Source organism: Aulonocara sp. 'chitande type north' Nkhata Bay, linkage group LG13, assembly GCF_057382095.1.
Source record: "Aulonocara sp. 'chitande type north' Nkhata Bay isolate Kocher_YH1m ecotype deep benthic linkage group LG13, A_spYH_male_GT1.1, whole genome shotgun sequence".
Classification (NCBI taxonomy): domain Eukaryota; kingdom Metazoa; phylum Chordata; class Actinopteri; order Cichliformes; family Cichlidae; genus Aulonocara; species Aulonocara sp. 'chitande type north' Nkhata Bay.
Genome location: NC_141356.1, coordinates 7,673,475 through 7,701,202, shown reverse-complemented (window position 1 = coordinate 7,701,202; position 27,728 = coordinate 7,673,475). Strand labels below are relative to the sequence as shown.

Sequence of the window (27,728 nt, the reverse complement as noted above, 5' to 3'; positions counted from 1 at the left end):
TCAAGGTCAAGGTCAGATTTATTTATATAGCACATTTCCAACAGCCGATGCTGCACAAAGTGCTTAACAATAACAATAAAATTAAAAACTACAGTGTAATACAATAATAACAATAGAAACAATAAAGTAGAAGAATTGAAACAATACTAACTAATTCAGATAAATCCAAAATGCTTGGGTCATAATGTGTTAAAAGCCAGAGCGTAAAAGTGTGTCTTTAGTAAAGATTTAAATTGCTCAAGAGTTTGAGCAGATCTAATATTAAAGGGGAGACTATTCCAAAGTCTGGGACCTGCCACAGAGAAGGATCTATCACCACGAGATTTGAGGTTAGTCCGTGGAATGGACAACAATAGTTTTGAACTAGATCTCGTGGGTTTTCCTGGAGCATAGGCAGAGAGGAGCTCTGACAAGTAGGGGGGGGGCTCGGGCGTTGAGTGACTTAAAAACAAAAAGTAAGAGTTTAAATTGGATCCTGTAGGGGACAGGGAGCCAGTGTAAAGAGGCTAAAATTGGGGTTATATGCTCTCTCCGTTTGGTACCGGTTAGCAGGCGAGCAGCAGCATTTTGAACCATCTGAAGGCGATGGATGGTGGCATGATCTAGGCCATAATACAATGAATTGCAGTAGTCCAATCTGCAAGTAAGAAAAAGGTGGATGATACGCTCGAAGACGTCAGCCGGAAGGTATGGCTTTATCCTGGCTAGCTGTCTTAGCTGAAAAAAACAGGACTGAACTACTGCACTCACCTGCTTATTCAATTTAAAAGAACCATCAATGTAAACTCCGAGGTTTTTTACATGTGTTTTACAATACGAGGAGAGGGTACCCAACGTGCTGTCGATATGATTGAAATTGCCAAAAATGACAACCTCAGTTTTGTTTTCGTTTAGCTGTAAAAAATTTAATGATAACCACTGTTTAACGTCGTCAAGGCAGCGTAATAAGAGCTGCGGTTGATCTGATCCTAATTTTAAAGGTAGATAAATCTGTAGATCATCCGCAAAGCAATGAAATGAAATGCTGTACCGCGAGAAGATGGAGCCCAATGGCAGCAAATAGAGTGCGAAGAGGGCGGGACCCAAAATAGAGCCTTGAGGAACGCCGTATTTAAGAGGAGCTAATTTGGAGTTGTGGGGGCCCATATTGACATAAAAGAACCTTTCTGTCAAGTAGGAGCGAAACCACTGAAGGGCAGATCCTTTTAGGCCAGCATGCGATTCTAGCCGTGATAACAGGATGTCGTGGTCAACCGTGTCAAAAGCTGCTGACAAGTCCAACAGTAAAAGGGCAGCAGGGCTGCCAGAATCCATAGTTAAGAGAATATCGTTAAAAATCCTTAAAAGTGCTGTCTCAGTGCTATGTAATGATTTAAAACCAGATTGAAATTTTTCTGAGATCATATTAGAATCGAGGTGTGCCTGCAACTGTAGATAGACCACTTTCTCCAAAACTTTAGATAGAAAAGGAAGCTTTGAGATGGGCCTATAATTAGACAGAACAGTTGGGTCCAGGTTTTGTTTTTTAAGAAGAGGCTGAACTACAGCTTGTTTGAAGCATAGTGGGACGCAGCCTGTAGTAAGGGACGTATTAATCAATTTCAGAATAAAAGGGCCAACAATATTAAAAGTGTTTTTGAGCAGACTCGGGGGAAGAGAATCAGAGGGGCAGTGTGATGATCTTAGGCCACTAACTATCGCGGTCAGGTCCTTAAGGGAGACGGGATCAAACTGCTCTAAGACAGCTGAACACACAGGTGGAGGGCTTTGAACTGAGACAACAGACAACGAAACAAGGGCCCTAATCGATAAGATCTTGTTATTGAAAAATGCTAAAAAATCATCGCACATACTTGGTGAAGAAGTAACTCCAGGATTATCACATAAACTAAAAAAGCGATTAAGAATGTTAAAAAGTACCTGAGGCCTATGACCGTTTGCTGATACTAAGTTTGAGACAAATTGTGTTTTTGCAGTTTTTACAGCTTCTTGATAAGCAGAGAGACAAGTCCTTAAAATCTGTAAGGAAACATACAATCTGTCCTTTTTCCATCTCCTTTCAGCGTGTCTGTAGTCGCGTCTGATTATAATATACTCTAGCAAAGGAAAATTAAAAAAAAAAGTTTAAAATTAGCTTTAGAGGCTGCCTTTAAATTAAAATATAAAATAATACAATCTACAGAAGTGGGATGGATTATCCTGCTTATATTTTGAGGAAAAATTTCTTCCTGTAGAGCAGGTAGGCGATGAGCAGCCACAGTGCAGTCCCCCACAGGCTTTGAAAGAGCCACTCCCAGTGGCTCTGCTGGAAGCGCATTTCCCAGCTGAAAGGGAAGTAGAAGCCCAGGAGAGAGTGGCCAACATACACAAAGATGGAGTTCATCCCTGTGGAAGAGGGGTGGAAAAAAGACAAGTTATTGAACAGGATTTATACAATTTAAAGGATTTTTCCCTGCTTTCCATAATAGCTGAATGACTAAAGTTATGTGCAAAAAGTAAAGGCTTTATTGCAGGGATGCTTTCCAAAAAGCTTTCCAAATGAGCTAATCAGTTTAAACTCTTCTCTGGGAGTCTGGCCAATAATGCAAAAAAATTACTGGAAGAAAAGAGTGAGGACCACAAGTCCAAAATCTAGACTATAATCCCTACAAAGGCTTTCAGGACATTTGTTATATTAGGCTGAAAAATGTTTGTCTTTGCATAATCAGCTAATGAGTTGCCAAACACAATTGTCATTGTAGTCAATATTTTAAACTACGTTCCAGCATTTGTGAGGTTTTTATTCCAACCAAAGCACATACACCTTTGTAAAGCAGCCTGTCAGTACAAGAAGAAACATACCTGGGTATATGAATGGCTGTCCACCCCACCAGCCCTTGATGTCGACGACAAAGAACATGCCTCCCAGCAGCAGGAAAGACAAACAGCCCATACACATGATATAGGACAACGACCTGAAGAAACAGACCATCGACAACACTTTACTACAACAGCAACATTTTACTTGGCACATTTGGGCATCACTAAAATCTGAGCAGAATGGTGTGAAGAACAGTGTAAACACACTCAGTCCATCAATCCTCTGCTGCAGATAAATAACACCCAGAGTCTGTCCTACAAACAGTGAGGCAGTTTGCTGGACTTGTCTATAGCATCAGCATATGGACCCTTGGCATGTGCCTCATGGAGCTGTGCCAGCTAACCACGTCTCTGTCTGTTCCTAAGTGCAAGAATGCATGATGAAATATTACCGCATGTAAAATGGCTCCTTTCTAGAGCCTCCCTGCATTTATTTTTTATTTCTTTATCTCAGCTGAAGTCGAGCCAAAAACGACTCTTAGCTTGGAGTTAATTACTTTTAGACATCCCGGCAAGGACTTGTACCCAGGAGCTCAATAACCTGTGCATGATGAACTGCCTATAAAAGCCAGGTAGGTAATGGCAAGTGATGCCCCATGTGGAACATCATGAGGAATTTGCTTACACATCACAGATGAAATGGCGTTCTTCCTGCTACAACATTTGAATGATTCACATCACATATAAAGGGAAATGTGGGAGTGGAAACAAATGCACGAGTCATAAAGTAACCGATGTGTGAGGTGGTAACTGTGTCACATTTCATGCAAAATCATTACAAACATTTACCAAAGTGCTGTGCCTTGTTTTTCTAAAAAGGCTTCTAATAGTTTGGGAGCAGTTAAGACTGCGTTGTGGTTATACAGTTACATTTCCCAGAGTCTGAGCTCTTTCCATCACACAGAGGTGGTAAAACAGTGAGTGAGTGCTTCTGGGGGAGGATGAAGCATTCTTTATTTCGCTGGCCGTAAGGAAGAGTGATCATGTTGGGAGGATGTATAACGGCAACACCTCACACTCCCAACAGCCCGGGTGATTATTTACAGCCGTAGCTGTCGTTAGAGGTAAGTAAACGCGTGTTTTAGCAGCCTTGATTTGTGTCTGTTGGAAATCCCATCCTTTCTTTTTTTGTGAGGAAAAGTGGCTGGATTTAGAGGGTCAGGAAGCACTTACCAAAGGTTTTTATTGACAGGTATAAATCCTCCGTCTCGCGTGCACTTAGAAAGGATGGCTGCGGAGATTCCCTGAGGGTGGAAATGAAACAGATTTCAAATCGATGGAGGGCGATAAAGCAATCTGTATTGGGCTGCTAAAACGTGAGGCAACAGTATCAAGCAGAGTCCACCAGATAAACCGACAATCAGAGAGTTACGTGGACATGGTCCATTAACTTATACACACACACAAAACACTAGACAGGACTGCAAACACACCAAAACAATGAGCTGAAAAACATTAAAACGTGGGTTTGTCACTACAGTAAAACACCACCGAGAGGCATCTACAAAGTCCAACACACTGAGGCCCAACTGACTCCATGTTCATATTTACTCATGATCTGCTCAACTCTACATCAGTAAGCACTTTCATAGTCTTAACTATCCCCCACCCTCCCTGTATGATTTAGATACATGAAGAAAGATTTTGTGCTGCACAGAGAAACCCAGGACAGCAGATCAGGATCCAAACATGCTCGTTAGGTGGATATCCATCATGTGTATAGATGACAGAATCGATGGTGTGGAAATAGCCTAGCTGGGGCTGGATTGAGTCTCCAGGCTATCCAGGCAGCAGGATGTGGGATGGGGCTGGTATGTGGGGCAATCGCTCAATTTCAATCTCTCACTTCTGGAGCCTGATCGTTGGACTTTAATTAACAGGGGCTGCTGTTTATTATGAGGAAGACACATGGCTGCCTGTGAATATCAGCCTGCCACAGAGATCACAAAACAATAAACCATGGCCTGATGTTTACTGTATCCACACTTTCTGTTTTTCCTGTGCTTAACGCCGACCCAGTTGTCGGGTGTGTGCAGTAATAAGTTTTCTCCTCCTCTGAGGAAACCTGCTAATGTTAAGAGCACATGTCTGAAACAAAAGGCAGCTCGGCTCTGCTTCCTGCCTCCCCCTTTGAGCCGAAATCTTATTAGAAAAGTCAATATCAAGAGCAGGCCAATCGCTAAAACTAATTTTGCTTTCTGTGTTGGTAAGACATACAACCAAAAATAGACTTAACCACTGAGATTAAAAAAGTCAAATCAAATATACACGTGCAGAAACGGTGAAACAAATATATGCTGCGCTGATTCTTTATTCCCGTGTCTGTTCCTAAAATCAATAATGATGGTCTGCTCTCACTGCCAGCCGATGCAATGTGAGAAAATCTATTCTATTGCATTTTTCTATCTCAGCTAACCAGGATTTAAGCTACTCTGTCGAGCCACATCTAAATACTGTAAGATCCAGAATATCGCACCTCCAACACTGTAATCTTGAGTAGCATCCGCAGCATCTATCAGCTGGTAAACAATGAGATACAGTGGAAAAAACATTAAAGCCTAATGTTTATTTATGACAGCATGAGCTACTTTGTCACTGTGCGCCGCTGGGAGAAGCTAAATGGATCTAATTTATGTCACCTCCCTCCAGCCACTCATCGCACAATGATAGTCAATAAGATTCAACACCTGGAGACATAATGGAGCTTTGTCCTTTAAGAAGTGAGGTTAATGACGTTAAATTCTCGCAACAGAATTTCAATTGATTCTCACATATACGAGCAGGACTCTGTCACTGAGTTTCTTCCTACTGTCCTTTTGGAAAATACTGTCTGGATGGAAAAACGCTGCTGTTACAGACCTTTAAAACTTCACTGAGATATTGTTTTGGACATATTAGACTACAAAAATAAACAGATTTGACTTGAAAAACCTTATGACATAGTAGTAAATAAAATAAACAATTTCTTTAACACCAGAACCTTCAACGCTGTTTCAACTCATGTGTCAAATAAGTAAATAAACGTCTTGCAGTCATACACGTAACACTCTGAAGGAACCTGATACCCAAAGCTGGACAGAAAAGGCACCCAAATATACTGGAACTACAGAACTTCAGACAAGTCTTTCCCTGCTTCTGTGTGTTTTTTCTTTCGCTGCACAGATTTTCCGTCCTGCGCAGCTTGATTTCAAAGGCCGTGCGATGCAGCCAGCTCTTCCAGCTCTATCATCGCTCCAGGTCACAGAGCTGCCGGTTCAGGATGTCTGCCTCCACAGCACGCAGGCTCCTCCTAACCCCGTTTCACAAATGAGCTATATCTCTGGAGCATCACGCTGCACGTACATAAAAACAGTGGCAAGCACAGTTCAGCGGAGACTAGCCTTCCTACGTGTCTGTCTGTCAGTCTTGCTAGAGCAGACTAGCAGCCTCCTGTCACAGGTTTAGAAATACAAAACAAGCCATCTCCTGTAACACTTGGCTTCTCCCTGGAGGACGCATTCCCCCTCTAAATGAAATGGAGGCCAGCCTGGCTCTTTTTGTGTTTTAAGACCACCCAGAATCTCAAACAAATATGACCTTAAAAGCTTTTCAGACAGGCATTACCTTTTTATCCTAGGTTTGAATGCACTTTAATAATTCCTTTCTTAAATCTGCCATGTTTGGTTTGCTTATTGAGACCTCGCTTGCAGCTTCCTAAACTGATCATACTCTTAGAGTAGATGCTTTTATGCTTGCAGCAGACTGTAAGTAATATGCATAACTCTTCCAATCCAAAACCACATGTAAAGCACAGAGAGGCAACGAGACGCAGCGTGTATTCCCCCGAGGGTCCGGATACCCATGTCTGCCCGGAAACACAGCCACACATGGATGTTGTTTAATTGTACTGAGATCACACACATGTCCTCTGCTAAGTCCTGCTAATGAATGACTTCAGCAAGCTACAGTATGACTAATACCCAAGAGGCTGGAAAACTCGTTGCAGAATTTACCTGCAAGGTGAAGTGAAACACTGAGACCATAAAAGTGCTCGGCTCTGAGTGAATCACAGGAGCAGGACAGTTATTGGGTGTCTTGGTTTTAAATTAACAACTGACTTTATATTCATTTCCTACAGCAGCTCTGCTTAAAACCTCCACGTACCAGGATGAGGGTCCACACTAGGAATCGGCACAGGATGTGGATATTCATCTTTTTGTAGAAAATTATAATTTTCCCCGCCTGTGAAAGAAAGAGGCAGAAATAAGTACAGACCCCACAGCCTATTCACTCATCTCTTTAATGAGAAATACCACATAAACACCAACACCCGGTGTGTCCGCGTACTTGCCCTTGGGTAACCAAATAGGCCTGGGATGTGGCTGTCGAAGCCACGTCCCTGACATGGCGGTCACGTTTCTCCTATCCCATGGAGCCAGATGTGGGGTGTTAGTCATCCGCACCCTCTGATTAATTTGGTGATGATGAATATGTTTCAGCTGAGAACATTAGCATGGACCAACACAGAGGAAGCCAGCGGACACCTGGCGTGTCGTCTAAGACTCGCTGACTGAAGGGCTCAGAGCAAACCGCCCACGGGGAATTGAGCAATGTGGTCACTTTTTCATGTTACCTTCCCACAACCCAAATGGTTATAAGTGCCACTGTCACCATCTGAGACGCAGGTCTGAAGAACAAAAAGGGCCTTCCTACTTTCTAACAGCATTTTGTCATTAAAGTAGGGCAGCTGTGCATTTACAGTGAGACAGGAAAACATCTGTCACATAATCTTTACTGTAGTCACACTGTAGGTTTATATTAACATATTAACACTGAAGAGCATCACTGTCTGCACAATGAAGCCATTAAAACTTTCAGTCTAATCAAGTCAAACTGAGTATTTTAAAGTCACATCTTCAGAAGGTTCTGATCATTTCCTGTCTCTAAGATATTTTCAGCCTGCTTTTTGTTTTTGACAGGAAAGTTTTGTGTTCAGTTGAATTCAATTAAACTTTATTAAAATAGTGCCAAATCACAACAACAGTTGTCTAAAGTGCTTTATATTGTAAGGCAAAGACCATATAATAATACAGAAAAAACTCCAACCATCAGACAACCCCCTGTGAGCAAGCACTTGGTGACTGTGGGAAGGAAAAACTCCCGTTTGACAGGAAGAAATATCAGGCAGAACCACAATCAGGTAGATGGAGCTATAAACCACTAGTTGTGGGTTTATAAGACCTTTTTGAATAAGTGGGCTTATTATTATTATTGCAGTATTTTGTTGTGTACTTCTAATGTTTTATAAACCTGCAGAGACTCTAAAATATACAGTTTCTATTCAGGATCAAGTCCAGTGGAGGCAAATAAAACTTTAAGGTTTTTTTGCAATGCATTTTGAAAACACAAAACATACATATATTTTTTAGGCTCGAAATCAATTCATGGCAACTATTTTCTCAGTTAACAGTACAGTGGTGCAGTGGTTAGCATTGTCATCTCACAGCAAAGAGATTCTGGGTTTGAAGCCGCAAGCCAGCCGGAGTCTTTCTGTGTGGACTGTACAGATTCTCCCAGCGACTGCATTGGCTCTCTCCAGGTAATCGAGCTTTCTCAAGCAGCCCAAAGACACACGTTAGGTTAACTAGAGATTCTAACTTGGTGTAAATATGAATGCCAGCAGTTCACTGTCTCTACATATTAGCCCTGTGATACTGGGTTACGGGTTACAACCTGAACAGGATGCCAGTCTACCAGCTGGGCTGGACTCCAGCAACCACATGACCATGAGTGTTGTCCACATTAAAGAGGACTGGGACATTTAGCTTGTTAATTTTGCAGAAATGAGCTTCCTCCAAAGGGTGGCTGGCCTCTCCCTTAGAGATAGGGTGAGAAGTTCGGCCATCCGGGAGGGGCTCAGAGTAGAGCCGCTGCTGCTCCACATCGAAAGGAGCCAGCTGAGGTGGTTCGGGCATCTGACAAGGATGCCCCCTGGGCGCCTCCTGGGTGAGGTGTTCCAGGCATGTCCCACCGGGACGAGGCCCCGGGGCAGACCCAGGACACGCTGGAGAGATTATATCTCTCGGCTGGCCTGGGAACGCCTTGGTGTTCCCCCGGATAAGCTGGAGGAGGTGGCTGGGGAGAGGGAGGTCTGGGCCTCTTTGCTTAGGCTGCTGCCCCCGCAACCCGGCCTCGGATAAAGCGGATGAAGATGAATGGATGGATGGATTTTGCAGAGTTTAAAAGCTGATTTAAACAATTTAACCAAAGCTATGTATGGCATAGGTAATTTTACCTAAATGAATAGTGAACAAATACAGATTTGGCATAAAAAACATATGAGTGGATCTGTCCTGCACTGTATCAACAGTTCAGGCTAGTGGTGGTGCTGTTATCAGGTGTCGGAAATATTTTTGGCACACTCAGTACCCACTGAGCATTCTTCTTCACAGCCAACCTGAGTATTGTTGCCAATCAGTCCATCGCTTTGTGACCACAGTGTACATATCACCTGGTGGGTACACGCAGCATATTATAAAGCTCAAATCATCTCTTAGGTGGTCACTACAGTCATCAGGTCTCTATTCAATACAGAACCTTTGGGATGTGGTGGATTGGACAATTGTCAAGATCTGCCTATGCAGGTCACTAAAAATGCAGACACTTGGACTAAACTTGGCAGAAGCAAGCCATTTATTAAGGCTGCGCAAAAAAATACAAAGGCAGGACTAAGACTTTTTTTTTTTTGCCACTCATGCCACTCACTGCATCGTACAGGAGAAACTTAGATCTTACCTGCATCCCTAGAAATCCAATGACAATGGAGTTGATGGTACTCAGAACCCCCTCTGGGTCAAAGGGCTGTGTGGTGCGATACATTTCCTGGAAAAAGCAAAACAAAACCATGCAGTTTATAATTTCACCTACATTGGTTTATAGCAGAAGCATTGTATTGCAATATGTGATGAACATTCCTACTTTGCACGTGGGGTATCTGTACATGTTATCACCAAACATCCACCTATCGATGTATCCCGCTGCACCTCCCGTGCAGTTTGGGTAAAGCCCGTTATCGCCAATTCCACCGGCTCCTAAATACCCTCTGTTATCAAACAAGAACATAATTATTGTAGCTGTAGTTATTACAAAAAACAATGTTTAATGAAGTGTTTTGTGTTTATATGAAAACACAATACCCAGATGCAGCAGAGAACGCTCGGTGTTCTAATACCAAAGGTGATTTTAATATTCTTAAACCCTGTATAGCAGTTGTGTCTCAAGCCACCACACATTCACGTTCAAGGAAGAAAAAACCCCAAACTCAATCAGATGAAAAGACACAGAAGGACTGAGAGTAAAAAGTGCTACAGCTTGAACCCACAGTACTGTAAACGTGATGTCATGCAGGGTCACAGAGAAGGAAAAAACAAAACAAAAGACAAAAAGCAGAAGACACAGAGCGAGGAAGATGGATCCTCTGCCTCCGCTCCTCTTATTGCACATGACAGACTGAGATTGGCTAATTAGGCTCTCTGAAGCATCCACCACGGGCCCATAAATCACAACGGTTCATAACACCTGCAACACAAGGTGCACACTCACACTGTTGCAGCACAAACAGGCCCAACTGGAGATTATCTCAGCTTCGACACATAGGAAATTTATGCTTTTAGCTTAAGTGTACGATGCATTAGTGAGGAGATTTGACCTGAAATGCTATATGACAGTGGGAGTCATGTCCAGACTTACGTGGGGCAGTTGGGAACAGGCATGAGGAAAGTTAAGCACAGCCACAAAGTCTCCAGCAGGATGATGATCAGCCACTGCGGCCAGTAAAGGAGAATATCCTGGACCGGGTTCCACCCGTTATACTGCATCATACATAAAGCACATAATATTTTTGTTTTTAGGTCCAAAACTGTTTCGCATTTAGGTATTTTTTTAGCATTAAACTAAGTTTTGGGATAGATTGGTCCACTTGAATACACAACAAATTCATAATTACTAAACATTTTTAACTCTTCTTGGAGCTTTAGAGATGTCTGTCTGTTAATCTGGACGAATATCTGAGCTCCGCACGTAACGAATGGATGGAACTTGTTGAACTGTTCAACAAAGACTTCCACTGCACTGAACTCACAGGTCCATCGACTCTTTGACTTGTTATTCGTGTGCTTTTTCAGGTTAGACTCCTTTAATTTTTTCTCTTGTGTGTAATGACTGAAATAACTGAACTTGACAGAACTGCTCACCGCAGTCAGTGGGATTTCTTTCTGGCCCCAGAAAGTCTGCAGGAGAGACAGAACAAAGTAGGTGAAGCCCAGACGCTGCAGCACTCCTGGGATCCTCAGCCAGGACCAGGACACTAGAGCACAGTGAAGAACACACAGCATGAACGCTCACTGTGGCACCTTAATACTGACAGACAGTGATTTAAATAACATATGAACTTATAATTCACAAAAAGCACGCATATTAAGTCATTTCTGTAGACACAAGAAATCAAGAATTTTCCCAATTATCCCGACGCCACTATTACTACAACTACTTCTGATAGCAAGTTGATGTACGGCATAAAGGCTGGAGAGAGCTCATGTCAGCCTTCAGGATACGAACATGTCAAGAAAGAGGGTAGCTAATCAAACATTCATCAACAGTTATCTCTCAGTCTCACCAAATTGGGAAGGATAGGACTTGCTGCTGCTGGAGAGAGATTGATGGTAATCTACACATTAGCTAATTGAAAACCTCTTTGCCACGCAAAGTGCCGTAAAAACAATATGATCCCAATCATTGATCCGGACAAATCAAATAAGAGGCGGAAATCTTTTCTTTCGCAGGAAAAGGGGAAGCTCTTACTAATGACACTTTAGTTAAAGATATATGTTACACACCCCTGCAGAGATAATTGACTGTGTCTGTCGCCTGATAAAATTATCACGTCCTACAGGAATGTGCAAAAGTATTGAGCCATTGTTCATTCCTCTATACATATAAGGCAAAAATAGTTTGATGTGACAATTTTGACGAGATCGAAAGTCAATATATTTTTTCTACACAGCCTGAACTGTCTTAGGAAAGCTTTCTTCAGATAGTTTTCAGGAGTAGTTCTCCAGGTTTCTTGAAGGACAGTTAAAGCTTTTCTTTGGATGTTGGCTGCCTTTTGTTCTGTTCTCTGTAAAGATGATCCCACACCGCTTCAGTCACATTGAGGTCTGGGCTCTATGGAGACCTATCCTTGACTAATTGTGTTTCACTGCGTTTTTCTATCCAGGTATCATTTTGCTGATTGTGCTGAGTTGTGTTTGTCATCATTTCCATGCTGAAAAAATGAAGCTGTTGTTAACCAGATATTTTCCAGATGATACTGCATTGTGGATCAAAATCTGACGGTACTTTCCTGCATTCGTAATGTTATCAATTTTGCTAAGATACCCAACAGCACTGGCTGAAATGCAGGCCCAAACCATGACTGAGCCTCCACCGTGTTTAACAGAAGGCTGCTAACAGTCACCGTCGCAGCGCTCTCCTCACACAAATGGGAAGAAATTATGTGTTTCTGTGACAAGTTACAGAACAAAGTAACAAAGATTAAAGATTCGGTTCTTTAATTGTTTGTTAAAGAGCGTAACAAACAAGCATCCCTGGAAATGGTTAGGCACAAGGACTAGACTGAAAATGAGTGAAAAAGCAGTCAATTGTATTGATGACAATACACTATCAGCCTTTAGTGGCTCAGTGGTAACATTAACATGACAGTCTGGCACCCTGGAAGAAAATATAAAGAAATCTAGGATGGTTCAAATCTTTTGCACAGTATTAGAATAAATAATTAAGAATCAAATAGCAGAAAAGAGCAAAATGGGAAAATTTCATGTTTAATAAGAATTATCATTTTAAGTTGAATCCATTTACACAAGAGTTTGAAAGTAAGCTGCAGCAGACTGTAACACAGTTTTTCTCCCACATTTATGCATTTTCTTTGTGTTTGTGTGTAACGGACACCTTTTTTGACGTTCAATACTATTTAACTGAAGCTGTCTGCTTCCAATCTATGAGCACTTTCAGTGATAGATAGACAATATTATAATATGTTGGTAGTCAGCAAAACTGAAAAAGCCACTAAAAAAGTAGGGCAGCTAGAACTTTTCAAAACGACTGGTTTTTTGTGTTCGAACGTCCTCTTAAGGCAACTCGGTGGCAGGAGTTTGAATGAATCAACTCTCACGCCTCACGCATCTCATCCAAATCATATTTTGTATAGTAAGTTTGTATTTATTTCGAGAATAAAGTAACAACATTTCAAGGTTTTTAATATGAATCTGCTTTGACCACTTTTTGGGACATCTAACCACGGTAGGGTTTTTGAAATTACTCCTATTTGATGTCAAAGGTTAATACCTCCTTTTCTCTCTTCTGACATTGAAAAGCATTTAACATATTGAGTTAATGTGACTCCATTCTCTTATTAGATCAAGCTCTGCGACTGAGCTGCAGAGGACGTCCTTGGAGACAGAGGGCAAAGCTGCAGTTTATGGTAAAAGTCAGTGTGCTGTTGTGACCAGCTCCAGCAGCAGAGTCTACAGCAGCTGCGTGGAGCTGACGGCTGTAACACTATCTGTTTGTAATTGTCCATTACCACAGCGGTTGTTTTTGCTCTATCTGCCTCTGTTAAACGTCCCCTGGTGCTGGATTTTGAGACTGCACACACAACAACAATATTTTTGTTAACCCAGTTAAGCAGACATCCACCCAGGAAAGTCCATTAGCACCACAGATAGCTAATGTGTGAAGGGCGCCCTTTGCATCCCAGGTGGATGGGGGATTTTCAGCATTATTCCTCTCCTTTAACCCTGACCCAGCCATGAAGTTTGGCTTTTATCTCAAATCAGGAGATCAACCCACTTAACATCTCTGTCGCAGACCAACAAACAAAGAAATTTACTTGACTGTAAAAAAAAAGTAGCTATCACATTTGAAAAGCTAAACTCATCATTTCAGTTTCACCTAAAAAAATGAATTCAGCAGCTACTGGTTGCAGTGACGAATGAAATATCTAGTTACGACATCTGTGTCAAAAGTATTTGATGTTGCTCAATTTACAGGAAATGCACTTTGCCTTCAAGCTTGCACATGAGCGGGTGTATTACCACACAGAAATCCTTGTCCCCACCTGTGCTAATAAACTTGCTTTGCTGTATGCAAACATATTACTACATGAGCTGGAGTCTGCGTAGTGTAACTGACCTGAAAAAGTACATATCGATCGATAGATCGATAGATACACACATATGAGGATTTAGTTTGACTGAGAATCAGAATACACAATGTGCACCTACGTGGTCCGTCTTTGGGAGAGTAGTTGAGAAAGCAGAAGCCGAGCAGCAAGAGGACGACTGTTCTCCAGGTGATTTTTCGTAGCAGCTGCAGGCGGCTAACTCCTCTCCTCTGCATGGAACTGAAAGCCAAAACCACTGAGGTCCCAATTACAAACACAAACCTGGAAGACATAACAGGATTATGCCATTCAAACCCACATATGAACTGTACAAACAAGAAAAGTAGTAAAAGACGTTAAATAGGTCAGGCCCCTTGTGCCAAACCTACCATGGCATGACAAGATCCGCCACAGTTAGACCTGCAACAATTTCAGAAGCATAAAATCAATTAATACCAACAGACCAACACACACTTGATCTCATCAGAGAGTTTACAGTTCTTGCCCTTCCATACACACAAAGACAACAAGATGAATTAAAAACAATGCTCCGTCCTTAAAGCGCTGCTTCTGTCATTAACTTTCCATTTTGAAGAGGCGTGATTAATAAATATTTACACTCCTGTGACAGCAGCAGTCCTGCAGCCAGGCGAAGATTAATCAATCCAGCTCTGAAATCAATGCACCTCTGTACATGTGGCAAAAAAAGCTATTACAAAGTTAAAATTGTGAACACCCATAAACAATTACAGGAATTTTCGAGAAAAAATTGAAACTGAAATTAAAACAAAAAAAAGAAAGTTTATAAGAATATTTACTTTTTCTTGTTTTAAATACTTTTTCAACCAAAATCTCTACTTCAACCAAGATGCCTTGCTTAAGAGTACCTCAATACTGGCTATCATAACATTGGAGTGTTACTCATTCCTTCCTCCTCCCTCATCTTCTTCCAGCTGTCATTTAAATCCTCCTCCTCTCCTCCCTGATCATTAACAAGAATAAACATCTATGGATCATGGTGTTGATTTTGCTTGTATGAGAAATGACACCCTGTGTTTTTCTTAACTACATTCATCATAATTAGTGACAACGCGTCAGAAAACTCTGCTAACACTATGGGGAGGATTTCGCCGCTGAAGATCAGGCGATTGCTGCATCATCGTTGTGTGCAGGGAGTAAGGTGCGGGCTGTAGGGTACAAGCAACTGATTTAGTTTTCCCTTATGTCAATTCACGTGCATCATGTACTTAACCGTTCCAAGGTGCGTGCTGAAAGAACCAGTAGCCTCCACCACCATAGTTCACAAACACCATCACAGTCAGGGAAAACCTATAAAGACAATACAAGTCGATATCCAGGAAAGAACAAATGAAGAAAATGTGTGAGTGAGGCTGAAAAACTGTCAATAAAAATATATTATTCAAGTGCAATCCTTGATTATAATTAAAAATTAACTTCTGAATTAAAGTTAAAGAGAACACAAGAGGGGCTTTTATTCAGTCTCCCTCCAAATACAAGGTAATGCAATCTAAGCATTATGAATCACTCAGGAAATGAACGCTTGTCCTCTGGATCTCCTCAAGCAGGAGTGCTGACTAAAGACTTTGCATCTAATATATGATACACTTTATACTTTAGCACTGGCCGAGTCTGCTGAAACACAGCGCACGTGATGGAGTGCTTCACTGAATCATACACTGGAGGGAAAAAGGTGTTTGCGTTGCATGTCAGAAAATGGGCGGTGGGCCACTACACAACACAAACTTGCACGGTAATGCAATGATCTGGGCCAGGCTGAATCTTTTCACCATCTGTAATACGTGAATTTATGTTTTCGTGCGTAATCAAAAAGAGTAATAAAATCATAAAGGGGGGGGGGTCGTAACAACATTACGACAACCTTTAAGAAACAGCCTGCCTGATAAGGTGCACTGTATCTACCTCTGCCTCCTCTTGTTTTTCTGCCTAGATTCAATTAAGAGCTGCACTGAAGCCATTACTGCTCTTTTAGCCCCAACCTGCTGATACAAGATTTTAATCGGTCACTATCATCTCAAAAGGGCTATTAAAGCAGAGTAAACCCTGCTGCATGTGTCCATGTTCTCTTCCTCTCTCTCTCTCTCACACACACACACACACACACACACACACACACACACACGCGCACATGCACACACACGCACGCACACAAGCTATCGTGTAAATTTTGATGAACGCATCCATTAGTTGTCATGGCAACAAAGACAAAGGTTAAATCGCCAGCCAGATGAGACCCTGTGAAAATTGCAGTAATATCCCAGATTATTGGCCATACTTATAATTAAAATTCCCCGCTGTCCGATTGGAAATGAGACCCCCATCACTTTACATATGCCACACATCTGTGACAATACAGGCTGCTAATTATGATGAGTGCTCAATTAACATAATGTACACTAAGGAACTCTTTGTTTTCTGTTGGATCAAAGTTAATAAGGTGCAGGTTGACACAGCAGGCATTTTCTTTTTTTTTTTTTGGTTCCTAATCAAGTTTAGGTTGTTAATATGCCTTTGAAGCTCTGCAGTGAACATTTGCCACTTTAGTAATAGACTTAATTCCTTTCTGGGAATGAGCAGGAATGATTTATAGCTAACAGATTACAGAGAGACCTGTCTGTTGCAGCACTGACAGCCAGTTATGACTCACTGATAGACACTTATGGACGTCTTTGATTTGAATCATTGTACATGCATTACCAATTAGAGTATCAGCTTAGTACTTTCCCCCCATTGCTAATGGATAGCTGCAGTCTATCCCTGCACAGTGTTGAGTTACCCACTGTACTGGCCATATCAAGTACACGGACACCCAATCTAGTCATAATAAATTACAACTACAGTTGAAAAGCCAAGGTTCTATTTTTTTGTGGCCAAACATCAGAGCGTATCTGAAACCCAATATGTAGGAAAACTTGGATCTCAGTCAAAATAAGGCACAGAATGAGTCAGCCACCTGCTGTTAAATGCGGCTCACAGTTCTTGGTTTTGCTGTAATAGTTGTTTCGTCAGTTGTATGCTGCTGCTAACTACTGACAGTGCGATTTTCAACGGTGACGAAACTGGTGAAAGGCTTTTAGCAATGTGGCACAAGATTAAAATCCAAATCCTTTTAGAAAAATTAACGTGCGACCATACGCCACAGTTCTCTGTATATCATGTCAGGAGAGCCCGAGCAATGATCAGAAAAACCTTTCAGCTGGGAAGAAAAGCTGTTTGGCTTCAGAAATGTCTCAGCATTTATGGCAGATGACTGATGTGTCTGTTCTCTGTAGAAAGCTGTTACTTATCCGGGGGTAGGGATCATAAGTCATGGGTCTGAGGAGGCGCACACAGCGTTAATCTTTAGAGCTGAGTCACAGTTTGATTAAGTGTGACGCCAGGTAGGAGCGTTTCCGGTATTACCATTCAGGACGTACGCACCTGTAACCCCGGAGTGACATTTCAGCTAACGAGATTGAGGAGGACTGAGGCAGGAAGTGGAAATGAAGGGAAATAAAACTGAAATGTATCCTCCCCCTGAACTCATACAGATTCTGAAAATGCACTCAAGCGCTTGAGCTCCCAAACTAAATAACAGCATGTTGTATTTTCAGCCCGCCACATATGCTCGGTGATTTTCAGCTGGCTCCTCGTCCAAAAGGAAGCCACAGATGGAGAAGATGCCAATTGTCTGCTGGATGCTGCCTGTGTGCTGCTGGATTTCCTCTCGCTCTTCAGTTTGGCAGGAGATCTATTGCTGGGTGGATGTGTGCTGATATGTTGACTGTATTATTACATCAATTATTTGGCGAGGGGGAGGTCAAAGCCACACCAGCATCCTGTTTCCAGAGAGGCGTGCTTTGTGTCTAGCCCTAGGCCACAATTAAGGCGAGCAGGGAGCCCAGATTCAATCACATGCATCACTCCTGTCCAACAGAAACACACTGTTCCAAACCCAACACACACTGCTATCAGAAACCATGCCCAAAGCTATACCGCCTGATAACAAAAGCTTGAAGGAGCATGTGGCCAGACTGTGACCCCTGTAATTATTCATTATGTCAGGCCTGTAGATCTTTATGATGCCTCAAACTTCTCTAAAAAGAATTAACATGTGAACGAGCTCCATGTGGTGATAGAGCGATAAACACGAATGACTGTTGAAGGTGAACATACCCTCGGAAAGTATCCAGGGAGAGCAGACGTGTTGGTTTAGCTTTAACAGCACCGTGTGCAGTTTCACTAGCATGTGATTCTTCCTGGAGAAAAAACAGCAGGGAGACAAAATAATGTCAACACTCACTGGGATAAAACACCAGTGTGGGTTACTTAAGGGGATTTGACAATTACCAGTGCTTTAAGCTCCATTCATTGTTGCACTTTTAGGGTTAAGGTCGCTTAAGCAGATATTTAAACCCCAAATCAAACTTACATATTTTTCATATCTAGATAGTTTTCTAATCAGCAAAAAAAAAATCAATAAAGGAAGAAGAAGAAACACTTTTGACATCTAACAAATCATAAAGTTTGATAACACAAATGTTCCAAAAACATGAAGCACAACACTCTGAGTTATTCTTAAGCAGCTTAATGCTCTGCTTTATTAACTAGGTGCTGCTGTCTGTCTTTGCTTGCTGGCCAGTTAATGTAAAGTGGGCTCATTTCTTTAGATTTTACTTGGGAAATGGGAAAACGGGGGCAGAGTTTTGTTGACCTGTGATAAAATACATGGAAATACAATACATGAGGGATAAACTGCACTATTCCTAACAAGCTTTAAAGTCAGTATTTGGTACGGTCACCATCATGCTGAAAATTCATTTTCTACATTGATACTTGCATCAGTTTTTACAAGATCCTCAACATCACCGACTGAAATGCAACCTCAAAACATGACACAACCTCCACCTTGTTTTACAGATGGTTATAGATAATCATCTCTGCTGAACTCCTCCAAATATATAAAAAATAAATAAAAACCATGGATTCATCTTTCCATAAGACTTGATGTCCTACCGCAGTATTTTCTCCTTGTTTCACTTTCTTAAGAATTTTCTTAAGAACATGACAGTTTATGTATGTAGCCTTTCAGGCCTGTGACTTCTTCTTTTTTCCAGTTTCTTTACATTTTTAGGGACATCCTGCAGACCGTGCCAAGATGTGCCATGTTTCCAGCTAAAAGCTGTTTGGGAATTTACCTCGTCAGTGTAAAAATTCTATTTTATGTCATGTGTTTTTGTGACAGGTTGAAAAAACCTGGATAACTTTTGCTCAAGAGCACTTTTAAAACATTGCAAAAACGTCTGGCTCCTTGGAAGCAATATATAAAGAACTAAGTGGAGACTTTTGCACACTGTACATAAAATGGCAACACATTTGGCTTTTTATTTGTAGGTAGCAACAGGTAGCAAACTTGTTTAAAAATACTGATAAAGTCAAAGGTTCACTGCTTCCTCATTCACAACTCCTCAAAATTCTCTCCGCCCCGCGTCTTCCCCCCCCTCTCACTGTGTGAAAGGCAACATTTCGATGACTCTGGCCTGTTGCCCTCTCAGTTGGATTAGCCTGGCGTGCTGGCCTCCATGCAGCATTTTAAAGAGCCAGAGCAGGAAGACACCCGCGCTAATATGTCGTGATGGATTTGCGTGCCATCCAGACAACATATGGAAGCCAGAGACATTTTGCTTGAAAGAATGAGAGGAGCTATTCATGTTCACTGAAAATACATGGCAGCTCTTGCCATGAAGCCCGATGATTGGACGGATACAACACTGTATCGTTTTCTATGTAAGTCTGCTGTGTAACTGGCTCTGCTAACATTTATATCAATCACTCCATTAGTGTCTCCCAAACGGCTTGATGACTGGAGCCTCAGAGCAATTTTAGAATGCATCTCGGGCTGCATAGCCGGCCAATGATAATGGTGCAGTTTAACTGCTGGATCAAACAATATTTGATTACCAGAAAAAGGTTTCTACATGAAAGAGATTGTGTAGTTACTTTATATTTTGTATTTCAAGAACAGTAGCAAAGATTTACTGTATATTTAAAAAATAATTTGCTTTTTAATTTAAACTCATAATGGACATACTTTGAGCTGTTTATGACTTATTTAATCAAAATATAATCTCATCTGACAAAAAAAAAAAAATCTAATGTAATATATTTGTTAGAAGCAGCATTTAACTTACATTCTCTTCTGAATGCTGTGGGCCTTGGCAGCAAATAGTCTTTATAAATTTTGATGTACAACGCCTCCTGGAAAAAGAAAAACTTTAGGCTGCCCGGTTCTGATGGAAAAGCAATCAGTGCAGGATTCTTGCAGATGATGTAAAAAACACACATGTACCTGCAGATGTAGGGTATCACAACGAATAACAGAGCGATTACAGCCAGCAGGAGTGCTGCCACCAAAATAGCTGGAAAAATAAGTAAAAGGAAATCATTCTGTACCATTCTCTGTCCATGTCAGAAACTTTATACACTACATCTCTATCAGACCAGGATCTGAGTGGGGATAAAGGGGATGACTGCCAGTCCAAACTGTCTGCTATACTAGCCTGTGGGCTCCCCTGTGGCTGTCTTTCAGTCAACCAATGTCAAAGGGGATCCCTCAAGTGACAAACAAGAACCTAATGAAAAAGTCTTGGTTGAGCCGCCGAGGAGTAATCACTGCGGGTAATCTAACCCTGCAGGCATGTGAAAATGAAAATGTAAGGCTGTGCTGGAACAAGGATGAGAAAACAATGACTTTGCCAGACTGCCGGAGGGCAGCACAGATAGGAGCAGGGTCAACTTGAGGTTTACAGTGCAAGAGGGCACAAACACTGTAGCGAAGATGGATTTTGTTTGCCCCCCCCCCAAAAAAGGAATAGAGCTCTGAAAGCCACCGATTTGCAAACAAAGGGAGATATTTTACACCTGTAGTACTGATTATAAAACTACCTAGGCTTTATGAAATCTCCACATGGTCTTCTTTCGTCAAAGCACAGGAGAGCAGAGTACACGCAGTGGAAGAACAAACAAAAAGATGCCATTTTAAGCCGAGCTGAATCCACACAAGGACATCCACTCTGAACAAAGAGCGGTCACTTAATCTCCTCGGAAAAGTCATGGCATCTCTGGTGTCCATTCATAAAAACACCACAAAGCTCTCAGCGCATGAACCACATTAGAGCTCAGCCACAGACATGCTCGCTCCATCAGTAACCGTTGGTATAAATAGAAAATGAATGGTAGACACTGAAACAACTGAATTAATTTGAGTTCATTGATGTATAAAAGTCGAACAAAGACTTAATAGGAGTCGATCCTGTAGATTTCCTTGTAAGAATTAAGGGCTCTGCAGGTGACTTGTGGTCTGTGGTGTGATACAGAATACACTACTAACACGATTAAAGGGTGCATTTGATAGCAGCTTCACAGAAACATATGCTTAAAGAAATGATCTCATGCTGCTCTGTGGCCAATCAATCTCAGACACTGAAGTAAACTTTTAAAATTCCCTAGCAGAGCACCTCATACCTTTCTTGAGCTGCTGACCAGACCGTTACTTAAGGTGAACAATTCCTATGGGGAGTTTGTATAATCACCGGTCTGTGGAGCTAATGGAAGATCATCATACTGTGAGAGGTGCAGTCACACTGACCATAACAGATAATGGCTACTTGGCCTTAAAAGTCTGATCTACAACATAATCTGCAATATTGTTAAGTAGTGTGTGCATTATGGAGAGAGGCGCTTTCAAAATCCCATTACGCCCTAATCCTTCCACACTCCCTAATGTATTACCCACAATGCTCTACGAGCCAGAAGCAGGCCTTCAAAACAAGCAGAAAAGCTTTTCTTTTATCCCTTTTCAAGAAAGCGAGTCTGATCTGATCAATACACATCATGTCCCAAGAGATGGATGAGAACTGCTGCTCAGTGGATGTGGACAAAAGCAGTGATTCTCCTCTTTGCTGACTCAATTAATGGGATCAAAGGCTTGGCTGGAGTTTGCAGACAGGTACCTTTGCTGTCACTGCGCCCTCACAGCTGAATCCCAGCAGTGTCGGTCAGGGATTCAAAACATGGAAATTTGTCCTCATGTATTTTTCAGTAGTGCTGTGTACTTACGCAGATAGGCATTATTTGGTCTTCTATCCACAATGTGAGTGCAGCTGCGATTATTTGCATCTAGGGTGTAAATCCAAATAGAGTAGTGACCACCTTCCTCATACGTTTGACTCCATCTGCATGGAAAAACAGTGAAATAGTCACAAAGTCTTAAAAGCTCCTATTTGATGCCCGGTTAAACTGTTTTCTTTAAAAGCACATTGCTGCTCTCCTGCTGCAGTAGCACAACTATAAAGCTCAGGAGCACCACCTAGTGTCTGAAGGCTTAAAGTGCATGCCCCTGTCTTCTCACCGTCTCCAGTTTCAGGCCCCAAAAAAAACATCCCTGTGCAAGACTCGCTCATATTGATCCACTGTTGGGATGACATACTAGCTATCACTTGGAGTGTTTTTTTCAAACTGGGAAAAGTAAATCAATAGCAACACAGGCTGGTTAGAGACCTCAGCATTGATTTAAGAAGACCCAGCCCTTTGAAAGGACATAAAAAGCACAAAGGCTTTTCATGGTGCACCATCGCTTAGAGGTGGCCCCAAAATAGAAAGCTTTGCCCTCCTGTGTGGGATGTTCTGGGTGTTTATACATATTAGATCTGTCCTAACTGTTTAACATCCCAGCTGATTCTTCCCCAGGACATGTGGCTTTCAAGCTTTAATGAGCCCTTTTCATCAATATTGGAATGTCAGGTCTTATTAACCCCAAAACAGCCTGTGATCAATACACTGTGAGGTGGTTTAAGGGAGGGCATAACTCAGGTCCAGAAAATGGGTCAGGGTTACTCCTCCAACCCTGTAAATAATTTCACAGGCTGCTGATGCAATCATGTCACCACACTATATTATATCTTAAAACAAGAGCAATGCACTTTCACAGGCAAACAAGCAAACGAGAGACAACTTGCATCTAATTTGTTTTAAGTACCATCTTGAACAAATGTTTAACTTGTTACCTGCAAAAGGTTGCATTCCTGGTTTGTGATTCCACTTGTACTGTCAGAGTAAATTTGGTGCTGATTATTGCAGAAGCATTATTGTTGTTGGGTTTCACTGTGACCAAATGTTGGTACAAACACTGAAAAGCAAAACAAATAAATAATAATTAAATGGGCCTAGCATTAACTTAATAAAAATGAATAATTGTTTGTAAGTAAAAGACTAATTTGATTTAATGATTTAAAGGAATGTGCAAAAAGGGAAAAAATAGTACAATTCAGACAAGCTAGAAAGTCAATATTTAATCTTCCTTTAATCTTCAACACAGTCTGAACTTCTAGCTTCCTTGTAATTTCTTTAAGTAGTCTGTTGGAAGAGTTCTTGAGGCTTCCTGAAGGAAATTGAAAGCTCTTCTTTGGATGTTGGCTGCCTTTTGGTCTTTTCTCTGTCAAGATGATCCCACACTGCTTCAATAACGTTAAGGTCCGAGCTCTGAGGAGGCCAATCCACGACTGCTAGTTTTGCACCGTGTGGTTTTTCTATCCAGGTACGCTTTTACAGCGCTGACACTGTGTTGGGGATCATTGTCGTGCTGGAAAATGAAACTGTTGCCCATGCGATGCTTTCCACATGGTGCTGCATTGCGGATCAAAATTTGATGATTCTTTTTTGTGGTCATAATTCCATAAATTTTGACAAGACAACACTATCGACTGAAACGCAGGCTCAACTAGGATTTGGACAAAATTTGGATTCATCACTCAGTAAGACCTGTTTTTGTGTAATTTGGCATTCCTCAGCCTTTCCTCTGTTTCTTTTCTTGGATAATTTTTTCTAGACAGCCAGCCTTCCATTAAAACAATTTCTCATAAAACTCCTTCTTCTTCCTTTTCTGTCCCCCACTTGTCCAGTTTCCTTACACTTTTTAAGAACATGGAGCAATATGCCACGTTTCCAGCTAATAGCTCTGGGAATCACCTTGTTGATTTTTATGAGAGGATGCTATTAACAAAGTGCCTAAAGATTAAATTTAAAATTGATTCTTTGTCTGTCTTTGCCTGTGTAGACACAACACTGGTCCATCCCTTGAGTTAAGTGCCTTTTATATGCATGCATGATTCATAGGTCAGTGTTAAGTGGTTTAACAAACAAAACACATTCCTCTGGAATTGGTCAGGACTGAAAAAGAGTGAAAAAGCAGCCAATGTCCAAAGAAAACTTCAGAAGGCCTGGAGAAATATTGCTCAAGAACACTTTAAAACATTGCAAGAAAAGTCTGGCTTCCTGGAAGCAAAATATAAAGAAATGACAGGTGGCTCAAAAACAGTTGCACAGTAAAATATAATTAAAGGTTGGATGGTAATATAATGTGCAGAGCAGTGAATTTACAAGCCAAGACGGCCTACGTATAAACAATAGGTCTCCTCATTGACAAACTAAGTTGGGAAACACCCAGTGATAATTCCTTTCCAAGACTGTATGGAGCAGAGGTGGGACCAAGTCATTGTTTTGCAAGTCTCAAGTAAGTCTCAAGTCAAGTCTCAAGTAATGTCAGGCAAGTCAGAGTCGAGTCTCAAGTCACTGGTGTAAAAGTCCGAGTCAAGTCACAAGTCTGAAACTTTGAATTTCAAGTCCTTTCGAGTCTTTAAAAAAAACAACGAAAAAATAATGTTGCAGTTATATGCTAAATGTAAATATTAGACCATGTAATTTTAAAATCTGTGTTTTTCTCAACACATGACAAAATAGTGAACTTAGAAAATATACACAAATTGTGAAATTGCACCTCTTTAAAATGCAGCTCAATTAAACTTAGCTCCAAGAATAATTTTCACCGACAGTTCTGAGATAAGCTGCATGTTATTCTTGGATGCGGTTGTAGGACCGGCTTTAAAATCGCATGACAAAAATATCATACACATTAAAAAAAACTGTATCACCAACGTAGCCTGGACAACATTTGCTAGTTAGATGAAGTCAGCTATCTCATCGTAGCATATTTATATGCATATTTATAATCATACGGTTCTTGGAGTGAGTGCACACACTCATGAAGTTTAGTAACTTCAGGTCACTGCAACAAGCCCAGGTACAGTTTACCGACAGATGGGTGCAGGACCTTGAAATGCACCGTGTAGAACGAAAGACCATCGTACGTATCATAAGTTTACCAGTCTCACAAATTGTCGTCATAAATACACATTCCTTAACCGTTTATTAATAGGACCTTTGAGCTCAACGGTAATTAATTAGTAGTGGAAATAATTTCTGGTAGCGTTACAGAAATGTAGTAGTGACAACAATATTGTATGCTGTAATCACCGCGCGGATAGGAGGCGGCTGGCTTGACCGCGGCTCACAAATGACGGCTCACTTTACCGCAGTCTGTAATCGCACTGGGCAATTAGTGATACAAAAAACCTGTTTTATCCTGTGAATAAAAGTATATGTTTTTGTCAATGTACCATAATAACAGAAGCGAAACGCAATATTGTGTCAGGACAATTCACTATTCATGCACAATAAACAAAGGAGCATAGCGCGACAATTTCTGTTCAGCGCCAGACTTGCTTGTAACCTATATCACTAATTATGTTATGAAAATGACGTATTAACTACTAAAAAACACTGACCTTCGTGTAAATGCTTGGAGCAGACTAACCTGTGAGCTGGAGTGTTCTGGGACGTTATATTTGATCTTTGAATGGCTGCAATCCAGACCATCCGTCGCGTCTTTGTTACTTCGGAAACATGGCTCGAACAATTTCTCTTCAACGTCGTAATCCGATAACAACCGATCTCTTTACCCGTCGGCTTCCCGTGGCTGTCATGCGACCGGCTATTGCAGTTAATAATACAACGGCTTCTTGACATTTTTGTGTTTCTTTTTATCGCTGTTTAACTGATTTTAATTGAAAGCCTGCGTGCGCTAGTACCGCTTGCCACGAGTTCCCAGAATCCTTTGCGGTTCTACCCGTGAATGACGTCACATTTTCAATCTCTATATAATATGCATGTTAAATTTTATATTTGGGGTAAAATATCAAGTCTTTTCAAGTAAACCGGTTCAAGTCCAATTCAAGTCCCAAGTCATTGGTGTAAAAGTCCAAGTCAAGTCACAAGTCTTAGAACATTTTTTCAAGTCAAGTCTAAAGTCATAAAATTAATGACTCGAGTCTGACTCGAGTTCAAGTCATGTGACTCGAGTCCACACCTCTGGTATGGAGTGAGTAATAGTGTTACGGTTTTACAGGGCAATCATAGAAAGCTTATTCAATATGAAATTACAGCATGGTTTAGTAATCTAACAATGCACTAAAAAAGCATGGCTGCAAATGAATTTTCAGAAATGAAAAAATACAAGTCCATACAGAGCCTGCCTAAGCAGGTACTTTACTTGTAACATCCTCTCGTCTCAGGATTCAAACATTTGACATGAGGAAGCATACTCAAGGTTCAAAGTTCAAAAGGTATCATATGTTCCAGCCTCCATTATGCTGCTGAACAGCAGTGTTAAATTATTCAAGGAACAGCACATACTTGGACTTTAAGCACTAAATTTTTCTTACTTTATGCTTGTCTTGTTTTTTCATACAGGTTTATCTGGTTTTACGTATATTCATATGTCTCGTGATGTTTTTATGATGTTCCCTTTACGTTTCCTGATGTCTTTAATAATTCATGGTTGCTTTTTCCAGCAGTAACTGTAGCGCTGTACCCACAGCACATTCCTCTCAGAGACAATCAAGCTCATTTTATAACAAAGGAGAGAAAATCACACATTTCCCTTATGTGAAATTTGACAACAACTTCACAGTGAATTACAATGTTTAACTTTACTGCATCTGTATGTTTGCTAAGATCAGTTTGCGTGACTATAAACTTTTTGAGGAACTGAAAGCGATTTTCCTGCTGATGCTGTGTCTTAATAAAACCACAGTGACGGTGGATATTCTTTACCTTGTAGCAGTAATCTGATGTGTAGGAAGCATGCACTTCTTCAGTCAGCTGGTTATGAAATATGAGCAAAGCCTGATCCATTTTCAGATGAGAGCCTGCATAGATTTAACACAGGCCTGATTTATTAGCTGAGAGTTCTCTTGGACATTATAAAGACAAGATGACAGAACATGGCATCTAATCACTATCACCACTGTGAGCGTGACACTGACTAAATTCCCATACTGACATGTCCATTTGTTGTAATTCAATTCAAACCAGAATTAAGGAGACCGAACAGTGACTTTCACAAGAAGATCAAAAGAGTATAGACAGTACAGTTTTTGCTGCTACTACCAGGACATTTGTGCACAGATGCCTTCACCAGAGCGATCCCCACCCTCCTCACCATTTTCGATTTGTCCTCCAATGCCGCTGGTAAAGAGGATTAACAAAGTTAGACTTGCATGTAGCAGTGTCCTGGACTCCATGTTTCTAGCCGTAACCAGCCTTGTCTACTGCTCATCTTTATAACTCTCACAATATAACCTGTGGTCAAAGGGCAGTATGCATACGTAATTGTTGGTTCCCTTTTCATGTGCTGTTTTGTGCTTACATTTAAGATCACATGTAATCATTGTCATGATTTGACATGAGGGATGCTAAG

The 27,728-nt window shown here is 41.2% G+C and overlaps 1 protein-coding gene across 1 annotated transcript; it reads right to left on the bottom strand.

Moving 5' to 3' along the window:
* Nucleotides 1–27,575, bottom strand: LOC147315589 (heparan-alpha-glucosaminide N-acetyltransferase). Its single transcript, XM_086258477.1, has 18 exons — nucleotides 27,471–27,575; nucleotides 27,083–27,177; nucleotides 23,140–23,261; nucleotides 22,193–22,308; nucleotides 20,424–20,493; nucleotides 20,266–20,332; nucleotides 18,251–18,333; nucleotides 15,309–15,385; nucleotides 14,446–14,476; nucleotides 14,178–14,338; nucleotides 11,091–11,203; nucleotides 10,588–10,709; nucleotides 9,817–9,940; nucleotides 9,634–9,720; nucleotides 7,003–7,080; nucleotides 4,033–4,103; nucleotides 2,842–2,954; nucleotides 1–2,385 (listed from the first exon to the last, which is right to left on the bottom strand). Exons 1-18 carry the CDS (start codon nucleotides 27,550–27,552, stop codon nucleotides 2,204–2,206), a joined length of 1,794 nt encoding a protein of 597 aa, XP_086114603.1. The 5' UTR covers nucleotides 27,553–27,575; the 3' UTR covers nucleotides 1–2,203.
* Nucleotides 27,576–27,728: the final 153 nt, after the last annotated feature.